This window comes from Phodopus roborovskii, unplaced genomic scaffold (genome assembly GCF_943737965.1).
Source record: "Phodopus roborovskii unplaced genomic scaffold, PHOROB, whole genome shotgun sequence".
NCBI lineage: Eukaryota > Metazoa > Chordata > Mammalia > Rodentia > Cricetidae > Phodopus > Phodopus roborovskii.
The window spans coordinates 9,202,980-9,221,804 of NW_026126480.1; the positions used below are offsets into that span (position 1 = coordinate 9,202,980).

Sequence of the window (18,825 nt, forward strand, 5' to 3'; positions counted from 1 at the left end):
AACCCAGTCCCCACCTCTGCTTCTGCAATCATGCCCAGACCTCTGAACTTTACCACCAAGTTCAGTGTACACACATGCACGCACACACACATACATACACACAGTATCCATGCTTGACTGAGTTCTGACCCTATTCCTCTGCTCTGGTTAGGACCAGCCCTAAGATTTCTGCCTTATTTTCTTTGCCCTGTTAACCTTTTTGCAGTCTTCAGTTTCACCTAGGATGGGCCTGTCCTATTCTTAATTTAGTTCTTCTTATAGATCAGAGTCTTCCCAGACATTAAGTCATTACCCAAAGCCTCACTGACCACTGGAAGATGCCTGGGTCTTTCCACCTGAGTTTCTGATGAAAATCTGCTTCTGCTTCCCGTGAACATGTTTCCTCTTCCTCTTGGACTCTGCAGCCCACAGCTTTAAGTGTTGCCTCACTTTCTGTTCTATTCACTTGTTCAGTGAACATGGAGTGCCTGTTTTTGTTACCCGAGGTTGGTCTTGTGCTCAGATTGACTGTCTCATCTTTAAGTGCTGGGATTGTAGTCCGCACTTAACTTAGACTCTTCTTGATGGCTCTGCCTCCTTGTTAGCAAAATTACGTACTATTAATTAAACATGGGCTAACTCTGTGCCAAATTATATCTTTTTTGAAGTAGGTTAATATAAAATGTGAAGTTTTAATTTTTTTAAATTATGTTTCTGAATTTAGCTTTAATATCAAGCCCCATGTGGCCACTAATAAATACTTTTGATATGGTTCACTTAAATTATTTAGCTACGGTGTTTGGTTATAACTTTGAAAACTGTTGTATAACCTACTTTGTTTTAAAGCTCCTACCTCATTTCCAAATGTTTTGAGAAATGTACTATTGAAATATGAAAGCAGCATTAACAATTCTAACTTTAGGGCAGGAAATGTGGCTCAGCTGTCAAGAGCACTGGTTGTTCTTCCAGAAGACCTGGATTCAGTTCCCAGTATCCACATGTGTGTAACTCTAATTCCCGGGGATCTGACACCCTCTTCTAACCTCCACAGGCAGCAGGCATGCATGTAGTACATATACAAACATGCAGACAACACCTACATTCACATTTTTTTAAAGGAAATTCTAACATTACTCACGGGAGTTAGACCAAAATAACTAAAATTCTAAATATTGAAACATGGTATAAAGGTAAAAATTTTAAAAACAAAGAAAACCTTAATTTTATTTAATATGTGGACCATTTCTGTAAACTGTTTTCTTACTTACCACCTCCTCACTACTTTGCAGGATGAGGACAATGAATATCATTCTTCATGGCTGGTGAACCCCATTATCCAGAACAAACAACCAAGACAAAAGGGAATAAATAGGATAGGATGTGAGATTTCTAGAATAGGAGATCCTGAAAAGTCCTCAGAGTGCTCAGTCCTAACTCTTCAAATGACAGCACATCCAAGTCTGTTCATATATAAGCTAGATGTGGTGTCACAGGAGGATCCTAGTTTTAGGCCAGCCTGGGCTACACTGGATGACCCTGTCTCAAAAACAAAAGGTACTGGTACACATACATGTATGCATCAGTATAGAAGGCCAACTGATTTTTATGGTTCAGGATATCAGACCCAAGAGACTGTTATACGCAAGGCTACATCTGAGCTATATCCCCAGCCCTTACACAGCTTACTTCATTCACAGTATCATAGATAGAATCATGTTGGTAGGTTCAGTCTCAACATGTCAGTTAAGCTGGTTTCCCTCTATGCCTCAATTTTTATCTTCAGTAAAATTTAAAAAAAAAATCCTTGTAAGAGTATTATGAAGTCTAAGAATTCCCTTAAAATAGAGTATAGATAATATTAGTACATAATAAGCATATATTAAATACCTGTTGAATATACAGTTAGTAAATTGCTGCTGTTTTTTCAATGACCTTCATTGGGTTTGCGGGTTTTTGTTGCCGCGGTTCATTTTATTTTATTCTGGTTTCTATGGTGTTCTTGTAGGTATTTTGTCTACTTATTTTTGAGACAGAGTCTCACAATGTTGCCTGGGGCTAGTCTCCAAACTCCTGGGCTAAAGTAATCCTGCCACCTCAGCATATTCCAAGGATCGAGGACTGTAAGTGCCACCAACTGCCTGGCTCGCAACAGTCTTCTGAATACCATTTTACTTTTAAATCTGTAGCAGCCTAAGTAACTCTTGTCTCTCTTTTGTTCAAACTTCAAACAATTTTTGTTGCATATATTTAGTTTGTTTAACAAATGAAAAGTACTGACATTCTTGATTTGAAGTACATTATACTTTTGAGTTATTGGAGTATTTAGTAACCAAAGGTGTCTGCTGTTATGTTTTAGCAGTCATTAGGATCAAACCCAGAGCCTTACCCATTCTGAGCAAATGTCTCTTTAAATGCATTTCTACTAATAGTGAAAACAACCAATTGCTAGAGTTTACTAAATAACAGGCAGTGTTCTAAGCATCTCCCAGACTGTGATTCTTAAAATACTTAAAATAGTATTGTAATACTTATTACTATCACTCCCATTTTATAAATAAGGATAGAGAGGCACAAAGATGTTAAACAATTTTCTCTAGTGCACACAACTAGAAAACAAAGGAGCTGAAATTCACACCCTAGAACCTATACTGTTAACTATTTTTTTATTTTTTTTACATACACACACACACACACTATATATATATATATATATATATATATATATATATATATATATGTACTTTTTTTTAGGTATGAGTGCTCTGTCTGCATGTGTGCCCACATGCCAGAAGAGGGAATCAGATCCATCAGATCATTTATAGATGGTTGTAAGCCACTATGTGGTTGCTGGGAATTGAACTCAAGACCTTTAAAAGAGCAGCCAGTGCTCTTAACCACTGAGTCATCTCTCCAGTCCTGAGCTATTAACTATTAAGCCAAACCCCTAAATTCTAGATGCAGGTCTTTGACTCAAATATCACAGTGCCTGTCTGGAGGCTTCAGCAGACAGACTTGGAAGAGTTATTACTATCTCCATTATTTTTTGTTTTATTTTTGTTTGTTTGTTTTGAGACAGGGTTTCTTTGTGAAACCTTGGCTGTCCTGGAACTAGCTCTGTAAACCAGGCTAGCTCTGTAAACCAAGCCCTTAACTCTCAGAGATCCACGTGCCTTGCCTCCTGAGTGCTGAGATTAAAGGCATGCTCCACCACCATTTAGCTATTATCTCTGTTTTTTAGTGAGAGCCGATCTCCCTTTATTCCTTCAAGACATCCCAGAAAATTCTTGCTACCTGTGATTTCAACCAGAGCCAGCTTTTATCTTTGACCTAAACAGCACCTTCAGTTTCTTCAGACTCAGGACAGTTGTCTTCATACCTATTGGAATCCATGTTATTATCAACACAGTTAGGTGTCTAGATGGGAAACTTGGCCATTGGTAGATAAGAAACAATCATTTGGTTATCAAGCTCTATCTTGTCCACCAAGTGTTTAGAAAAGTTTAGATATCCTGAAAGATTACTAGATGAAGTACTGTGAGGGGTCCAGGAAGAAAGCAAGAGGAAGCAGATGACACACAAGACTTGGATGCTGGTCTGACACCTGTAAAAGAGAGAAGGCAAGAAAAAGGACTAACCTGCAATATAAGGTGAAGATAGCTTCAGCTAGTTAGTGCAGATTCTCCAGCCAAAGTCATCTGTTAAAGTCCCACGTCTCATAGAAAAGGCCTATATTGGTATGTTAAGAACAGTTCACAAATGCAGCCTCCATGAACATGGGGAGGAAGGGATGCAGAAGGCTGACTAGCCAGATTGTCCATCAGCTATACTGCCCACATTAGAAGATCTCAGAGACAGGGCCTCACTGTATATCTCTGGCTAGTCTGGGACTCACTATTTGGAACAGGCTAGCCTCAAACTCAAGAGATCTGCCTGTGTTCTGTTATGAAAGGCATGTGCCACTATGCCAGCTCAGAAGCACATTTTTATCACCACCACATTGAGGCATCAGAACTGAACAGGACATGTAGGGCCCAAACCTCTAAAGGAGCTTGTAGGCTATTAGAAAGAGACAAATGAAAAGCAAGGCAAGCAAAGCAATCCATGCTTTGGTGAGTAAGACCTGGTAATAGGAGAGACCAGACAGCTGGTTAAGTCTGTTGGGAAGGAAAGGCCTCTTTGCAAAGGTTTGATTAGTCATATGAGAGTAGTTGTGTTTTTAATTCTACTGGGTATTCCTGCAGTCATTTGTGATTTATACAGTATGTGCTTCTCATCTCTTCTCCCTGCCTCACATCTAACTGTAATGGAACTAGAAGTCCACCAGCCATGGCAACTCTTTCTAGTTCATATGATATTAATGTTTTTGCCCTCACAGTCATATTAAAAATATAGCTCTCCTTTTTTGAAGCAAAAAAGTAGAGATGCTAGAACCTGAATATTTGAGGGGTGAGTGGGAAGCCAGAGCAGTAACAGCAGAAGATTCCCGTGGTTACAGGACTAGAGGCAGAGGCTAAGGAAGAGCTACTAGCTGCAAACTGGGTCCTACCAAGCTCTTGTGCCTGTAGTCCTGGACTTGCCACACAAAGGCCAGTTTCACATCCTAGAACAGGTCCTGTCTAGTCAAACACTGTAAGTTTGGGAACAAGGAATTAGGTTTCTTTCCATACAAAATTTCTCCTGCAGTGAGATACTGAAAGGATTTTAGAGCATCTATGTGCAGGTACCACTGGTGTTTCTTCCTAGAAAACTTTAGCAGTCTTTACAAACTTTACAAATTAAGGGCTTTTAGATTCACTCAGTTTCATAGTGAGTACCCCAAGATTCAGGCTCCAGATCTCAAGTTCCTTCCCTAACATCACACTGCCTCTCCTGAAGCCAGTGTTTCCCTTCAGATGCTCATGCATGCCTCCTACTTCCCTAGGGGAAGCTAGAGCTCTTAGACTCCCAGCCTCACATCTAAACTGATCAGTTTAAGCTATTGTTCAATTATTCCGCTGCTAATGATTCTCAGTGAACTCCCACAATTATGTCTGACCCTGGGTTTACACAGGTTGCCAATTGTCTTAGTGACAGTCCCTGTGAGAGGAACAAAAACTCCCCCTTACAAAGTTGATTAGCTTTAAGTATTGTTAAATATACATACATACATACATACATGCATGCATGCATGCATGCATACATACAAAAGTTTTCAAGGTTCAAAATGCATCCTAAAATCTGAACTTATGGTACCCACTGAATGGATTGACACCCCTCCCCAACCCGGGAACACTAATGGATTCCCAGAGTTCCTTAGGGGGAGGGTGAAAGTACTCCTGTGAATATAAATGACTCTTGGCTTCTGTGGTGTGAGCTCATAAATCAAGGACAAGATACACCCTTTGAAACTGGCCTGAGATTTCTGGTATAATGCCTACAGTAAATGCTCGTGACTCTCAAAAATGACAACACTGTTTCATTCTAGTGGCACAAACATATGTGGCATTGGGTTCCATGCCCAGCACTTCCTTCCCACCCTACCCCCCCAAAACAGTTTTCTTTCAAATATGATTGAACACTTTGGGGGACTATCTTTCAACAAGGACCCCTAACCAACACAACGTCCCCAACAAAGGGACAGGAAAAAGGTAGGTGTACTTGGTAAGGTGAGAACAAAGCTTGTTAACCTGATTACTCTCAAATGAGCAGAACAGTGCCAGGTTACATGTAGACTTACTGTCCAAAACCAGAAATACACACAGCCCAGGAAACTTCACAAAGTGAGAACAATTTCTTCCAGCCAGAGAGAATTTGGAACTTGTGAGAGCAAAAATTCTGACGTAATTGATTTCTTATATCCAAATCCTGGTTTTTGCTAGGCCTGGAACACTGTGCTAAGCATTGTCAGAGAAGAGGTGTTCTAGATCCTGGCTTCAAAAGCTTGTATCTTGTTTTATATGACAGATTTGTGAATTCCCAACCACAATCCATGAGGAAACTAAGTACTGTGAAAGATGGAAAGAAAGGGATGATTAATTCTGACTAGAGGAACTTGTGTCTCTAAGTAGGGTACTCTGGGGCAAAGATTCTCTAAGGATATGTAACCAAGTGTCACAGCACTAAGCTATAGCCACTCCCTGCCTTTCCCCTATGCATTTTACAGAATTCCATTAATATATACCTCAGGATCATATGCGCCAAGGTCAGGATGTTCTGAGTTGGCTGTCCTAAGCACTGACATGTTCCTTCTCAGATTCTTCCATGAAGGGGGTTAGAGAATTGTAGTCACAGAAAGGTCTTCTGGGATCTCATGTTGCTGTCTGTCTCTGCCACCTCTTTCAACTTCCTCTGTTTTATGGTGATGATAAACACTAGAAAACATTTTTGAACTTAGAGAATTATTTATAGTAGTCTTTAAGTTTGATCTAACAGTTGTTTACTTACTGTGAAAATATGAGGAATGTCATAAACTTAGAACAAAACAACCATCCAGCCAGCCAGTGTTCTGGTGGTCAGATCTTATGACTTCTATATAGATACACACTCTATAGAGAATACCATTTCATTCATAGTGATACAGCTTTCTTTGGGACCAAGAGATTTGAATTCTAATTCCACAATTCATTTCTGACCTCACTGTAGAGCCTTGGACAAGTAGCTTCTCTTCTGGGCCACCATTCACTGAACTATAGATGAAAGATTTGGGGGGAACCATCAGTGATAAATAAGGAATTGGACTCTAGAGAATCTTCTGTTTGCCACTTGAGGGGGCTATCTATTCAGTAGAGCCCTTTATTTATTTGTCCTTGTAGTTAGGAATTTCTTCCCTAATTGTGTTATGTATTTCAAGTTTGTGATTATGAGTTCAAATGACCTAGAACTGTCAATCTAGTCTTTTTAGTTCTCTACCCATCTGGTTTTATAGTTAGCTTTATAATAGGAATATTCACCACTTAGGATCCTCTATCATTCTGTTTTCAAAACTCATTCATTAACCATTTTCTCTTATTAGACCTTCAGAAGTTCACCTCTACCATCCCACTTCTTGGAATTTACTGAGAATTAAATAATTGTTTTTTATTGACTGGGTGGTGTAGCTGAGTGGTAGAGCACTCACCTTGCATGTATAGGCCCTGGGTTTGATCCTCAGCACTGCAAAACAAAATAAAACAAATATGTTGATGCCTATATTTCCTCTCAGTGAATCCTTCAAAGAACTCTGCAGGGTCTCCTTGGCATTTGGCATAACAGTGAGGGAAATGAGGCATATAAAGGCATTAAAAGTTTTGCCCAGAGCAAAAGTAAAGTATTTTTAGAGTCTATTTCAGTGTTCTTTTTGTTACACTTTATTGCGTGGGAATTAGCTGTGAGTAGTTATTATGAGGAGCCAGACAGAACATGGATGGCTTTTTATAATGTTGGTGATACAAAGGAAAGGTATGAAGGTATTTGTTCTTTTATTTAACTGTCTTAGCTCTGTGGACATATGTGCATAGGTATAATTCTACCTATAAGGACTACAGGTCCTTAAAGAGGTCAGAGGTGTCATAATCACCCTGGAACTGGGATTATGTAAGCTGCCTAATGTGATGCTGAGAATCAAACTCATGTCCTCTGCAAAAAGCAGTAAGAGCCCTTCCTCACAGGGTAACTAGAAATACTTGGTACGTCCTTAGTAAATACTAACTGTAATTTATGTTCACTGTTATCCTCTCTGTTCTTATTAGTTCCCCATGTAACGTCTAGGGTAGTTGACTAGAACAATGACAGTTGCTGTATTGCCTCCCATGCATCCAACTCATCATTCTTGGCCCTCTCAAAGTCTCACAGTAAGAAGGGAAGAGTACTGTGCTGAAGGCTTTCTATAGAATGATCTCTAACCCTTCCATGTCCAAACCACAGAGCTCAGAGTTAACAGAGACAGGCTTTGGGTCCAGCCTAGTCTCCAGGATTTTGTTCTCCCTGTGTCTGGATTCTGAGACCCACTGAGACTTTTGGGGATGTGGATTATTTGGAAAGAAGGGATATAGATAAAAAGGGCATTCAGATAAGGGAACTGGTCATTATGTGGCCAATCATCTTTTCCAGAAACCCTTGCCAGCTCTCCTTTCCTGCTCCTGTTATCACTTGCCTGTTGATAGCTGGACTAGCCTGGGCAGAGTTGCTCTACTGAAACCCTCTGAGCTTTCCTACACTGCAATTTTTCAAGGAGATGGGAGGAGTCTTTGCATGCTGGGCAGGCTTCCCAGGGGTGTTTGTGGAAAGGAAGGGGAGTGATTTTGTAGAGCCCTAAAAAGAAGCCAGGAAGAAAAGGGAAAAAGCAAAACCCTGCTTAAAAGAAAACAATTTGACTCAGACATTTGCAGCCGTTATCTGAAGTCTAGACTTAGAGATAGAAGCCAGGCCAGGAGTCTGGAAACCTCCCTTTTATTCTTACTGTGTTACTGACCTTCCTAATGACCCAGGATACATCATTGCAACAGCACATCATCTCATACCAAAAACATCCCAGCCATACATTGTTTAGTGTTTTTCCTATATGTGTACCATATTTTCTTCTCTTAAAAGAATCCAGGCAATAAATACAAATCTTATTAACATTTTACGTATGTGCATGATCTGCTTTCACACTCTGACCTTTATTCTGAATACAGCCATATAACATAGCAATTGTAGGCCAAGTATTATCCTCCCAACTCCAATGGCAGGAACTGAAGCTCCAAACTGGGCATGGCCTCAGTCTGATGATGGCAGAACCAGGCTGAACTGACTTCTGTCCAGACATGAGGGTCACTGTCTGGAAGTGATTTTCCACCTCACTTGAGTCTCTAAGTCATATTGCCCTGCCGTAATTAAGAGGTGAAGGGGAAGTAAAGGAAGGGGTGTGGGATGATAAAAATAGAAAAGGGGGAACATCTCTTACTCAAGTATATACTACTTTAGTGAGGACTAAGTGTTTACCAAGTGCTCAGTTTTCATTTCACAAAGAAAATAAGGAAAACATAAAGGTCAGATGAGCTTTGTGTTTAATTTTGAGGCAGATTCTCACTATGAAATCCTAGCTGGCCTGGAGTGTAGACCAGACTATCATCAAACACACCATGATTTTTCTGCTTTTACTTCCTTAGTGACTGGGTTAAAGGGGTATGCCACCACAACTGGACTTTTTATTTTATTTATTTATTTATTCATTCATTTATTTTTTTTTTAGACACAGAGTCTGCATCTAAACCTAGAATCTGACCAACCTAGAATCTACTACATAGCTCAGGCTAGCCTTCAACTCAGTCATTTTCCTGCCTGAGCCTCCCAAATGCTGGAATTATAGACATGAGCTATTATGCCTGGTAGGTATATATTATTAGACTACTATTAATCTCTGCCCACACTTACTAGTTTGCTAGGATTTGTGTGGGGGGGGTCTTGTTTTGTTTTCTGTTGTTTTCTTCTGATGTTTGAGACACAATCTGTAGCACTAAAAATAAAAAGACCCAGAGACTGATAGTGAGGTTCAAGATTCAAGTTCAATATCAGAGAAGCAAAGCAGCCAAGCAACTATTTCTTTCCTCTATCTCAGGCTGAAAGGGCTGATGCTGTCTCCATGAGCTCTCACCAAGCCTCAGACTGCTGCCTCTCCTCAGTATGACTGGAGAATCAATCCCCACATGAGACCCTTTGCCTTTTATACCTCCCTAGTGCTGGGATTAAAGGCATGTGATCCCAAATGCTGAAATCATCTTGTGTGAGCTATTTCATTTTAGGACTGAATCAATTTCATATAGCTCAGTGTGGCTTTGAACTAACAGAGATCCATCTACCTCTGCCTCCCAAGTGATGGGATTAAAGATGTGTACCACCACTGCCTGGCTTCTATAGCTATTATGGCTGCTTTGCTATTTTAATCTCCAGAGGCTTTAATTAATCATAAACAACATATCACTACAACAATCTCACTATATATCCCAGAATAGCCTCAAGCTTACTGCTTAGGCAAGCATGACCTTGAACTCTTCCAAGATGTCACCATGCCCACACATGTGTGATCTTTTATACCTATTTGAAGTACACAAGTTATACAATCAATATGACAATCTAGTTTCTGATATTTTGAGTTAGTATGATAGTTTGATCCTGGCAATGAAACTCAGGTTGCCAGAATTGGCAACAAGCACCTCACTGAGCTATCTCACTGACCCTGAACATATTTCTGTATAAATTCATTTTATAGACATAATCTTACATTTCTCTAGAACATATACCTACGTGTAATACTGCTGGGTCATATAGATTTAGCTTTTTGGAGGGAATAGGTATATTTAGCTTGTTGAGAAATTATCAAACTATATGTTTAAATATTTAATGAGATTAATTTCACATACCATTAAATTCACCTATTAAATTACAATTCAGTGGGTTTTAGTGTATTTATATGGATGCGCAGCCATCTCCACAGTTTTAATTTTAGAAATTTTTCATTGTTCCAAAAGCAACTTCATGGTCATTAGCAGTCACTCTCCCTTTTGACTGCTCCCACCCCACCCTATGCTCAGTCTTAAGCATTCGTTGCATCTGCTTTCTCTCTGTGGATTTGTCTGTTCCAAACATTGCGCATAAATTATACTGTATAGTCTTCATCTTTTATAACTGGCTTCCTTTGTAAAAAACATTGTTTTGAAGGTTCATCAAAATAGTGTGTATCAGTATTTCATGTCTAATATTCCACCTTGTGGGCTGTCATATTTTATTTAGCTACTCATTAGTTAGCGGGCAATTTGGGCTGTTTTTTCTTAGGTTTTACTTATTCTTATGTGTTTATGTGAGTGGCTGCATGTAATCGTGTGTCTGGTGCTTGTGAGGGCCAAAAGTTGGTTAGATCTCCCAGAACTGGAGTCACAGGTGGTTGTGAGTCATAACGTTGGTGCTAGGATCTTCTGCAAGAGCAGCAAGTGCTCTTAACCACTTGGCCATCTCTCCAGCTCCAATTTGGTGATTTCTATATTTTGGCTTTCATGAATAATGTGGTTAGAAACATTTATGTGTGACATTTTGAATGTTTGTGTCTTGATTTTAACCTTTTTGCAGCCCTCTATAATAAGCAGTAGGGTGGATGGTACTAGTAACTTTTCACAGTGGAGATGGGTAAGGTTCATCAAAGTCAAGTAATTTACTTGCTCAAAGTTAAATAGCAAACTAGAGGCAGAATTACAAAGGTAATCTGATCTCTCAGCTGTTCACTTGATACATCCTTTTCTATTATATGCATCATACCATGGAGATTTTGTTCTGTGAAGTATTTGGATATAATTTTGATAGTTCTAATTGTAGTCTGGGACATGGAGTGCTCATGGAGCCTTAAGTTATAGCACTCCTAAGCCCTATCTAAAACATACACGTAAAACATACTCCAATTACCAAAGGCAATTGCTGATGAAAAGGAATAGCTACAATGAACAGAGAAGAACAACAGGGAGGCTGATGCCCTTCCTGCAACTGACAGGGAGAGTGAAGGCAGCCTTACAGTGCTCTCTCGATAGTGCACAGGCTGTTCTCAGTGAGCAAAGGGCTATAGGGCACAACAGTGCCTTCTGTGTCCGGAATGAGAAGAACTTATTCCGATAAGCTGAATCCAATTATATTGTTATTATTACTACTATTATTCCTAAAATAAGCAAGAAGACCTTGGGTGAAGCTTGAGTTCATTTGCTTGGGGGGGGGGAGTCTTTTGTTGTTTTGTGTGTGTATGCAAACGCATGCATATGCATACTTTGCTGTTATCACTCTTTTTTTGAGATAACATAGTTCTATCATTTTCCCCTTCTCTTCCTTTCCTCCAAATCCTCTCATATCTCTATCCTTGCCCTCTTTCAAATCCATGACCTCTTTTTTTCATTAATTTTTGTTGCATATATATGTGTATATGTATTTATATTGGTTCCTAAATACATACATACAACCTTCTGTTTGGTATTGGATAACCAATTGGTGTGCCTTTGCCTGTGGAAGACTATTTCTCCAGCTCTCAGGATTCCTTAGTTGCCCGTAGTTCTTTGTGCAGGTTTGAAGCCTTCATGGCTCTGCCCACCCTTTGTCCATGTTAGCATGCCTATTGTTGTTTTTCTTGTTCAGCTCCTATTTAGGCAGTCATGTTGGTGAAATTTAATAAATGTAGCTTCTGACATTCCTAGGAGATAATTTAACAACAAATTCTCTGTTCCTTTGGCTCTTAAAATTTCCCCCTCCCTGCTTCTGCAATGATTCCTAAGCCTTAGGTACAGAAGTTGTATTGTACTTACAGCCCTTGAGACTAGGCTCCACAACTCTGTATTTTTACTGGCTGTGGTTTTCTATAATAGTCTCCACTTGTTGCAAAGAGAAATTTCCTTGATGAAGGATGAGGACTACACTTATCCATGAGTATAAATGACAAATACATATACAATATAATAGTTGGGGACATATGTGTGTGCACATTGTGAGTATCTGATGCACAAAGATAACAGATCCCCTGAAACTGAAGGCAGAGATAATTGTGAGCAGCTATGTCGTTCTGGGAACCAAATCCTAGTCCTCTACTAGAATAACAAGCATTCTTAATCCTTGAGCCATCTCCCCAACCACAACGTAGAGATCTCTCTTTGATGTTTTGTTTTGTTTTTAAGGCAAGATCTCACTTTGTAAGACAGGCAAGCCTAGAACTCACATTGTAGTGCTTGCTGGCCTCAGAACTGCAGTAGTTCTGTCTAGGACTCCAAAGTGCGGTTACAGGTATGAACTACCCTATCAGGCCAGAAAGAGATCTTTTAAAGTTGCCAACAGAAATTTGATTTCAGCAAGGGTTGGAGTAAGCCAGCTTTGACAGAACTTTTCCAGACCCTTACATGGAAACACTGGCTGATCTAATGGGATACAATAGTTATAGGTACTGGTGACAAAGACAATTGGAACATGTATCATATACCTGCAACATGTAAGCTTATGTATACCCCACTTGTCCAGATTGTCTCTCTCAAACCTGTAAGAAGGTTCAGCAAGTAAAGTCACTTGAAGCCAAGTTTGACAGACTGATTTCACCACTCTACCCCATCCCACCCCACCTCCAGATCCACATGATAAAAGGAAAGCCAACTCCCAAAATGCCAGGCACCAGAAGATAATCACATAAATTCAGGCAGAGATGTTTTATTGGTGTTTTGCTTTTATATCACTATCATATAGGATCTCACAATGTAGAGATCCTCTATATGTAGGCACTTTTAACCTCTTCATGTGCACGGTAGTATACATATCCAGCTCCCAACACAAACATACCTAAATGAATAAGTAAATAAAGGCAGTAAAGATTGTCTGTGTCTTCCAGTTCCCTTGTTGAATTATAAATAAGGAAACAGATTTCGAGAGGCAAGATAACTGCAAATAAATATAAATCTACTGAGTCACAGAACTGACTCCAGTCTACGCTTAAGGCAAAGGGCTTCAAGGGCAAAGATGATCATTTCTTTTATTTGCACACACAGAACAATAATTCCTTGCAGAAGGTAAGGGAGGCACTGAGTAACCAGACAAAATATACAGGTTACGACAAAATGCCCTTCAGTGTCAAATCAAGGTGTCTTTATTCTGAAGGTAATGAGAAATCAGTAACTGTTACTGAAGAAGTAGCACTTTATTATCTGATGTGTTTTATTTGTTTGGTCAATAAATATTAAGTTGTATGATTCGGTAGGCATGACACAAGGCCACAGCTATTATGGAAGTGCTGGAATCTCTGACTTCACTGAGTTTTCAGTCTAATAAGGAACCTAATGATGAGGAAAAGACTGGTATGTTCCTGAAAATCCTCTAAAGTGCAAGGAGCATTGGTAAGAAACACAGTTGAATAAGTAAACAAGAAGATAGTTATCAAAAGAGATAGAGCTCTGTAAGTCAATTTAAGGAGAACAGGAAGCCTTTGCTAAGTGAGGCAGTGACAGGCTGACATGATTGTTGAGAAGCAGAACAAAGTCACAGATGATAACTAGGTTTCTGACTTGGACAACTGATGGGAAGAGATGTTGATATGTTCCCATGAGACAGAAAGCACAGGACTAAGGAGGACATTGGCTTAGGTTGCTGATGTTAACCAGCTGATAGAACATATAAATGAAGAGCTCAGCAGGTAGGGGCTGAGCTAGAGATTGAAGGGTGAGAGTTGTCATTACTTGGGTGGTATTAAAAGCTTGGTAATAGGCAATATCCTCCAGGGAAAGGCTTTAGCATCAGAGGGAAGTTATAGGAAGGTCGAGAACTAGATTCTGAGGAATGAAGATGTAGACAGAGCAAGAGGAAGCCAGAAGCTTATCAAAGGGTTTCTTTTTATACCTTCCCTGTGTCTTCTCTGGCAAAACAACTTGTGTTCCTCTCCTGGTGCCATGACTACTCTGTCCCTAGTATAAACCTTCTCTCATCCACCATTAGAGAGTTCATTTTACAAATCTAATGGAATAATAAATGCATTGATTCTGTTAACAAACATCCAGGTCACTACGAGACCTGTTATAGGAATTCATTTTGGAGATCAATACAGCTATTGTAGAGCAGTTTTTCCCCAGAGACTCATTGGCTTTCTCTCTTCTGCCCTGACAGAAGATGCCCTTTCCAGTATTAGGAGTGACTAGAGAATAATTAGTACTGTAGAGCATTAATAAGCTGGTGATCCTGCCTTGGGCCATTTGGCTGGTACAGCCTGAAATAGGTCAGAAAACAAAGAGTAGCTAAAGAACCTTGTCTCTTCTGGTAGGATCTGAGTAACTCCAGAAAGCCATCATACCCAAAATATTTCTCCCTACCTAGCACATCACCTGCACTTATTTATATCTTTATACTTTTATTTCTCAAGAACATGTTTCATTCTTGGAATTTTAAAATACTAAATGTTTTTCTTATATAAGTATGGGCTGAGAACCTTCTGTGTAGGACTTTATTAGGTAAATGCTGGGACTGTATAAGCAATAACCTCACTGACATACTTCTCAGAAACCAAGAGCAGGAAAGCACAGTGACCATGGATCTAAAGGAAACATGAGATGAAACCTGTCAGCGCCCAGAAAGAAAGGGGGAAAAGCATTCAGGAAGGTTTTTGTGGGAATGTAATATCTGAGTATGATCTTGAAGTCTTCATATAAGCTAGCCAGAAGTGTAGAGATGAAAGTCAGGGTGAAGGGGCAGTATAAGTGGAAACAAAGAATCTCTCTCTCTCTCTCTCTCTCTCTCTCTCTCTCTCACACACACACACACACACACACACACACACACACACACACACAGGCTGCTATGCTCAGAGACTGAGGATGCTTCCATCTGCTTTGCTTATGTGTGGAGAGAAAGCAGGAAGTAGGTCAGACTGAGGAAATGTGGACTAAGCTTAAAGAGACAGCCAAATGAATAATGCTCTGAGCTTGGGGTATAGTACTCTAAGCCTTTATCTGTCCTTAAATACCTCACTTCCTTTCTAATGTAACAGAGGAAAGTTTGAGATAAAAAGAAACAAAGAAGGACCAGTGGAAAGAGAAAAGTGGGAAACAAAGAACAAAGCTGCCTTTGGAAATCGAGGAAAAGCAGGATGAGCAGGGGTCTAGTCTACAGGAACAGCTTAGCATTCATTTGTGCTTTTACCATTATTGCAGAAAGGCACAGTTCTGGGCTTCAATGAGTCTTAGGTAAGCAATGTCTCGTTTAGCAAAGCCAGAAGCTTCCATGGGGGTAATACAGCAAGAACCTGTCATGCCCTACAGGTTTTGGTCCTAGAAACCTTGACTGGAGTTACATGAGCATGAAGAAAGGATAGCCAGCCAAGCATAGTGACACACAACTTTGATCCCAGCATTCAGGAGGCAGAGACAGGCAGATCTCTATGAGTTAGAGACTTACTTATCACATAATGAGTTCCAGGCCAACCAGAAACAAAATACAGACATACAGAAAGCTTGGATATGATGGGCTGTGTTCGTTCTGATGGACACCTGCAAACCAGAAACTGAACCCTGATTATTGTGTACAACGCAGGAGAGGTTAGCCAGTCTGGTAAGGAGGTCTCTGTAGAGAAGCAGTCTTAGGTTGCAGTCATTCAGGAAGCTGAGGTTTTTAGTTTTTGGTTTATTTTTGAGGGGTTTTTTTTTTGTCTTTTGTTTTTGTTTGTTTGTTTGTTTACATGTACTAGCCAGTTTTGCACATACTGGTCAGTTATTCATAAACACTATTACTTAGACCACAGGAAAGCCTTGCCATCCATACCTCAAGCCTCACCTGAAGAAGACTTTGCCATTCTTGTGAGTCAAACTCACTGAGGTCCTGACATGGTCATGACCATGTCAACAATATACATTCACTTCAGACTCCATCTGCTTCCTACAGGAGCTAACAACAAGAAGGAAGCATAGTACTCACCCACCCACATCTAGTCTTGTCTTTTCTCTCTCACCTTCCCCCACCCCCAAGACAATGTTTCTCTGTGTGACAGACCAGGATGCCCTTGAACTCACAGAGATTTGGCTGCCTCTTCCTTCCCAGTGCTGGGATTAAAGCTGTGCACCACCACCACTCAGCCAGAATCTAGTTTTTTCTATGGCAGCATCACTCTCCTGGAGGTGGATAGGTAAACCCCTCTGGGGTAGACCAGGTCTGGATCATGACAGCCTGGCTTTCAGGCTACTCCTAAGAAGTTCAGAGGTGTAACTCATCTCCCATTCAGACAAGATAGCCATGCAGTCTAACCTACCTCCCTGGGAAGATGGACTGAGTGGGCATATAAAGGAAGAGAATGTAACAGCCACATTGTTCTCTCTCACCAGAATACTTTCTTCCTCTGACTATTGTCTTTAGGATAAGGACCTTACCCCCTCCATATTTCCTTTGTTCATTTTTTGTTGTTTTATCATTTGGGGATTTTGGGAGGGGGAGTGGAGGGGGATGAGACAGGGTTTCTCTGTGTAGCTCTGCTGTCCTGGAACTCATGCCTATAGAGATCCACCTGCCTCTCAAATTCTGGAATTAAAGGCCTGTGTCGCCACCACCTGGTTCCCTTCCTTATTTCACTCACAGAGCTTTTTCTTCTTTTCACAGACTCCCTAAGAAACCTTTCTTCAGCCGGTCATGGTCCCCGCTCTTCTCCAGCTGAGTTCAGCAGCTCCAGTCAGCACCTGCTCCGAGAAAGGAAGTCCTCAGTCCCTTCACACTCTAGCCAGCCCACTTTATTCACCTTTGAGCCCCCTGTGTCAAGCCACATCCAGCCTGCCTTGTCCACCAGTGCACCTCAGGAGTATCTCTACTTGCACCAGTGCATAAGCCGAAGGACAGAAAATGCAAGGTAGGAGACAACCATGGCCACCATGTGGGAATGTGATCACTCTGATTCTATTACTTTTTAGTCCCTGGACTGCAGTTTTAAAGGGAGTAGAAATTTTTACCTTTTTAGGCAAAGAAACACATAGATAACAGAACATTTTATTGTTTGTGTAAGCTTCATAATTTGTAGTTTAATGTGTGTTGCCACAAAGTCATCATTGAATCCCAGAGAAATTACTGTCCTATATTTTTAAAAAATGTGTGTTTGATTTATGAATAAGAAGCATTAGGGGAGCCAGGTGGTGGTGGCTCATGCCTTTAATCCCAGCACTCAGGAGGCAGAGGCAGAGGCAGATGGATCTCTGTGAGTTCAAGACAAGCCTGGTCTGTAGAGAGTTCCAGGACAGCCAGAGTTACACAGAGAAACCCTGTATTGAAAAAGAAGCATCAGGGGATGAAGTTTCAAAACTAGTATACCACCACCACATGGCTTTTGTTTTGTTTTTCAATTTTTATTTCTATAATGATGAAGATTAAACCAGGGACTTGTACATGTTAAGCAAATTTTCTACCCTGAACTATATCTCTGGCCAAAACCATTCTCTTTAGAAGCCATTAAGTTATGTTCCAGGTGTCTTCTACCCCAGAATTCTCCTCTATAGTTCACAGAACTTCTCCCTCATTCCTAAACAGGGACTCTTGTCTATATTCCAGCCCTGGCCTTGTGTTTCTCATTTCTGTTGGGAATGGTGTCTAATACCACAGAATCATTCTCCTCACAAAAGCAGTTGCTTCCCATCTCCCTCTTATGCTTCCACTTAGCTTCCACTGCATGTGTCCATTACCTGTGCCTGTGTCTTTCCACTTCTGCTAAACCATGCACTATTGAAGGCACTGGCCTGGTGGATTGCAGGTAATACTGAAGCAGGGTGAGGGGGGGCTTGTTCAGTCTTCAACATCCAGGCAAAAAGAGTTGAATAAAGTAACCCCCTTGTTCTGTATCTCTACTCAAATGATGAGAGAGAATCAACAAGAAGAAATACAAGTACTCAGAACCCCTATAGCTTTTCCTACTTTCATGTAACTCTTTACCATGACATTTTAAGATGTTTCTGTGGATGGATGCCTGGAACTGATAGGTTTGCTGAGAGCCTCTCCTGCTATTCCTGACTACTGACTGCTGTAGGGGCTAAATAGCAAATGGGGTTACCACACCCTTTTTGCATTTATGCCTTGGTCTTAATATCTCTTTGACTTTTAGAAATGCTTTCTTATTTTTTCTAGCCACATAATTCACATTTCTTTTACACATGTTCATAGAATTTTATGGCTCATACCGTACTATGATTTTGCTTTTTTCTCCCCTGCTCTACTAAACTCTAAGTATATTAATGATAGAGAGACCAGTTTGATTTTTTTAATAAGTATATTTCTCTCAGTTTTTTTAAGTTTTTGTTTGTTTTGGATTTTTTGTTTTGTTTTGTTTCGTTTTGAGACAGGATTTCTCTGTATAGCCCTGGCTGTCCTAGAACTTGCTTTGTAGAACAG

At 40.3% G+C, this 18,825-nt stretch overlaps 1 protein-coding gene across 1 annotated transcript in view; it reads left to right on the forward strand.

The window, feature by feature from the left end:
• Positions 1-18,825, forward strand: part of Gab2 (GRB2 associated binding protein 2) — a 163,715-nt gene that overhangs the window by 117,564 nt on the left and 27,326 nt on the right. Inside the window, exon 3 of the mRNA XM_051192265.1 lies at positions 17,056-17,299. Within this exon, the coding sequence (XP_051048222.1) occupies positions 17,056-17,299 (244 nt within the window). The remainder of the gene's footprint in view (positions 1-17,055; positions 17,300-18,825) is intronic.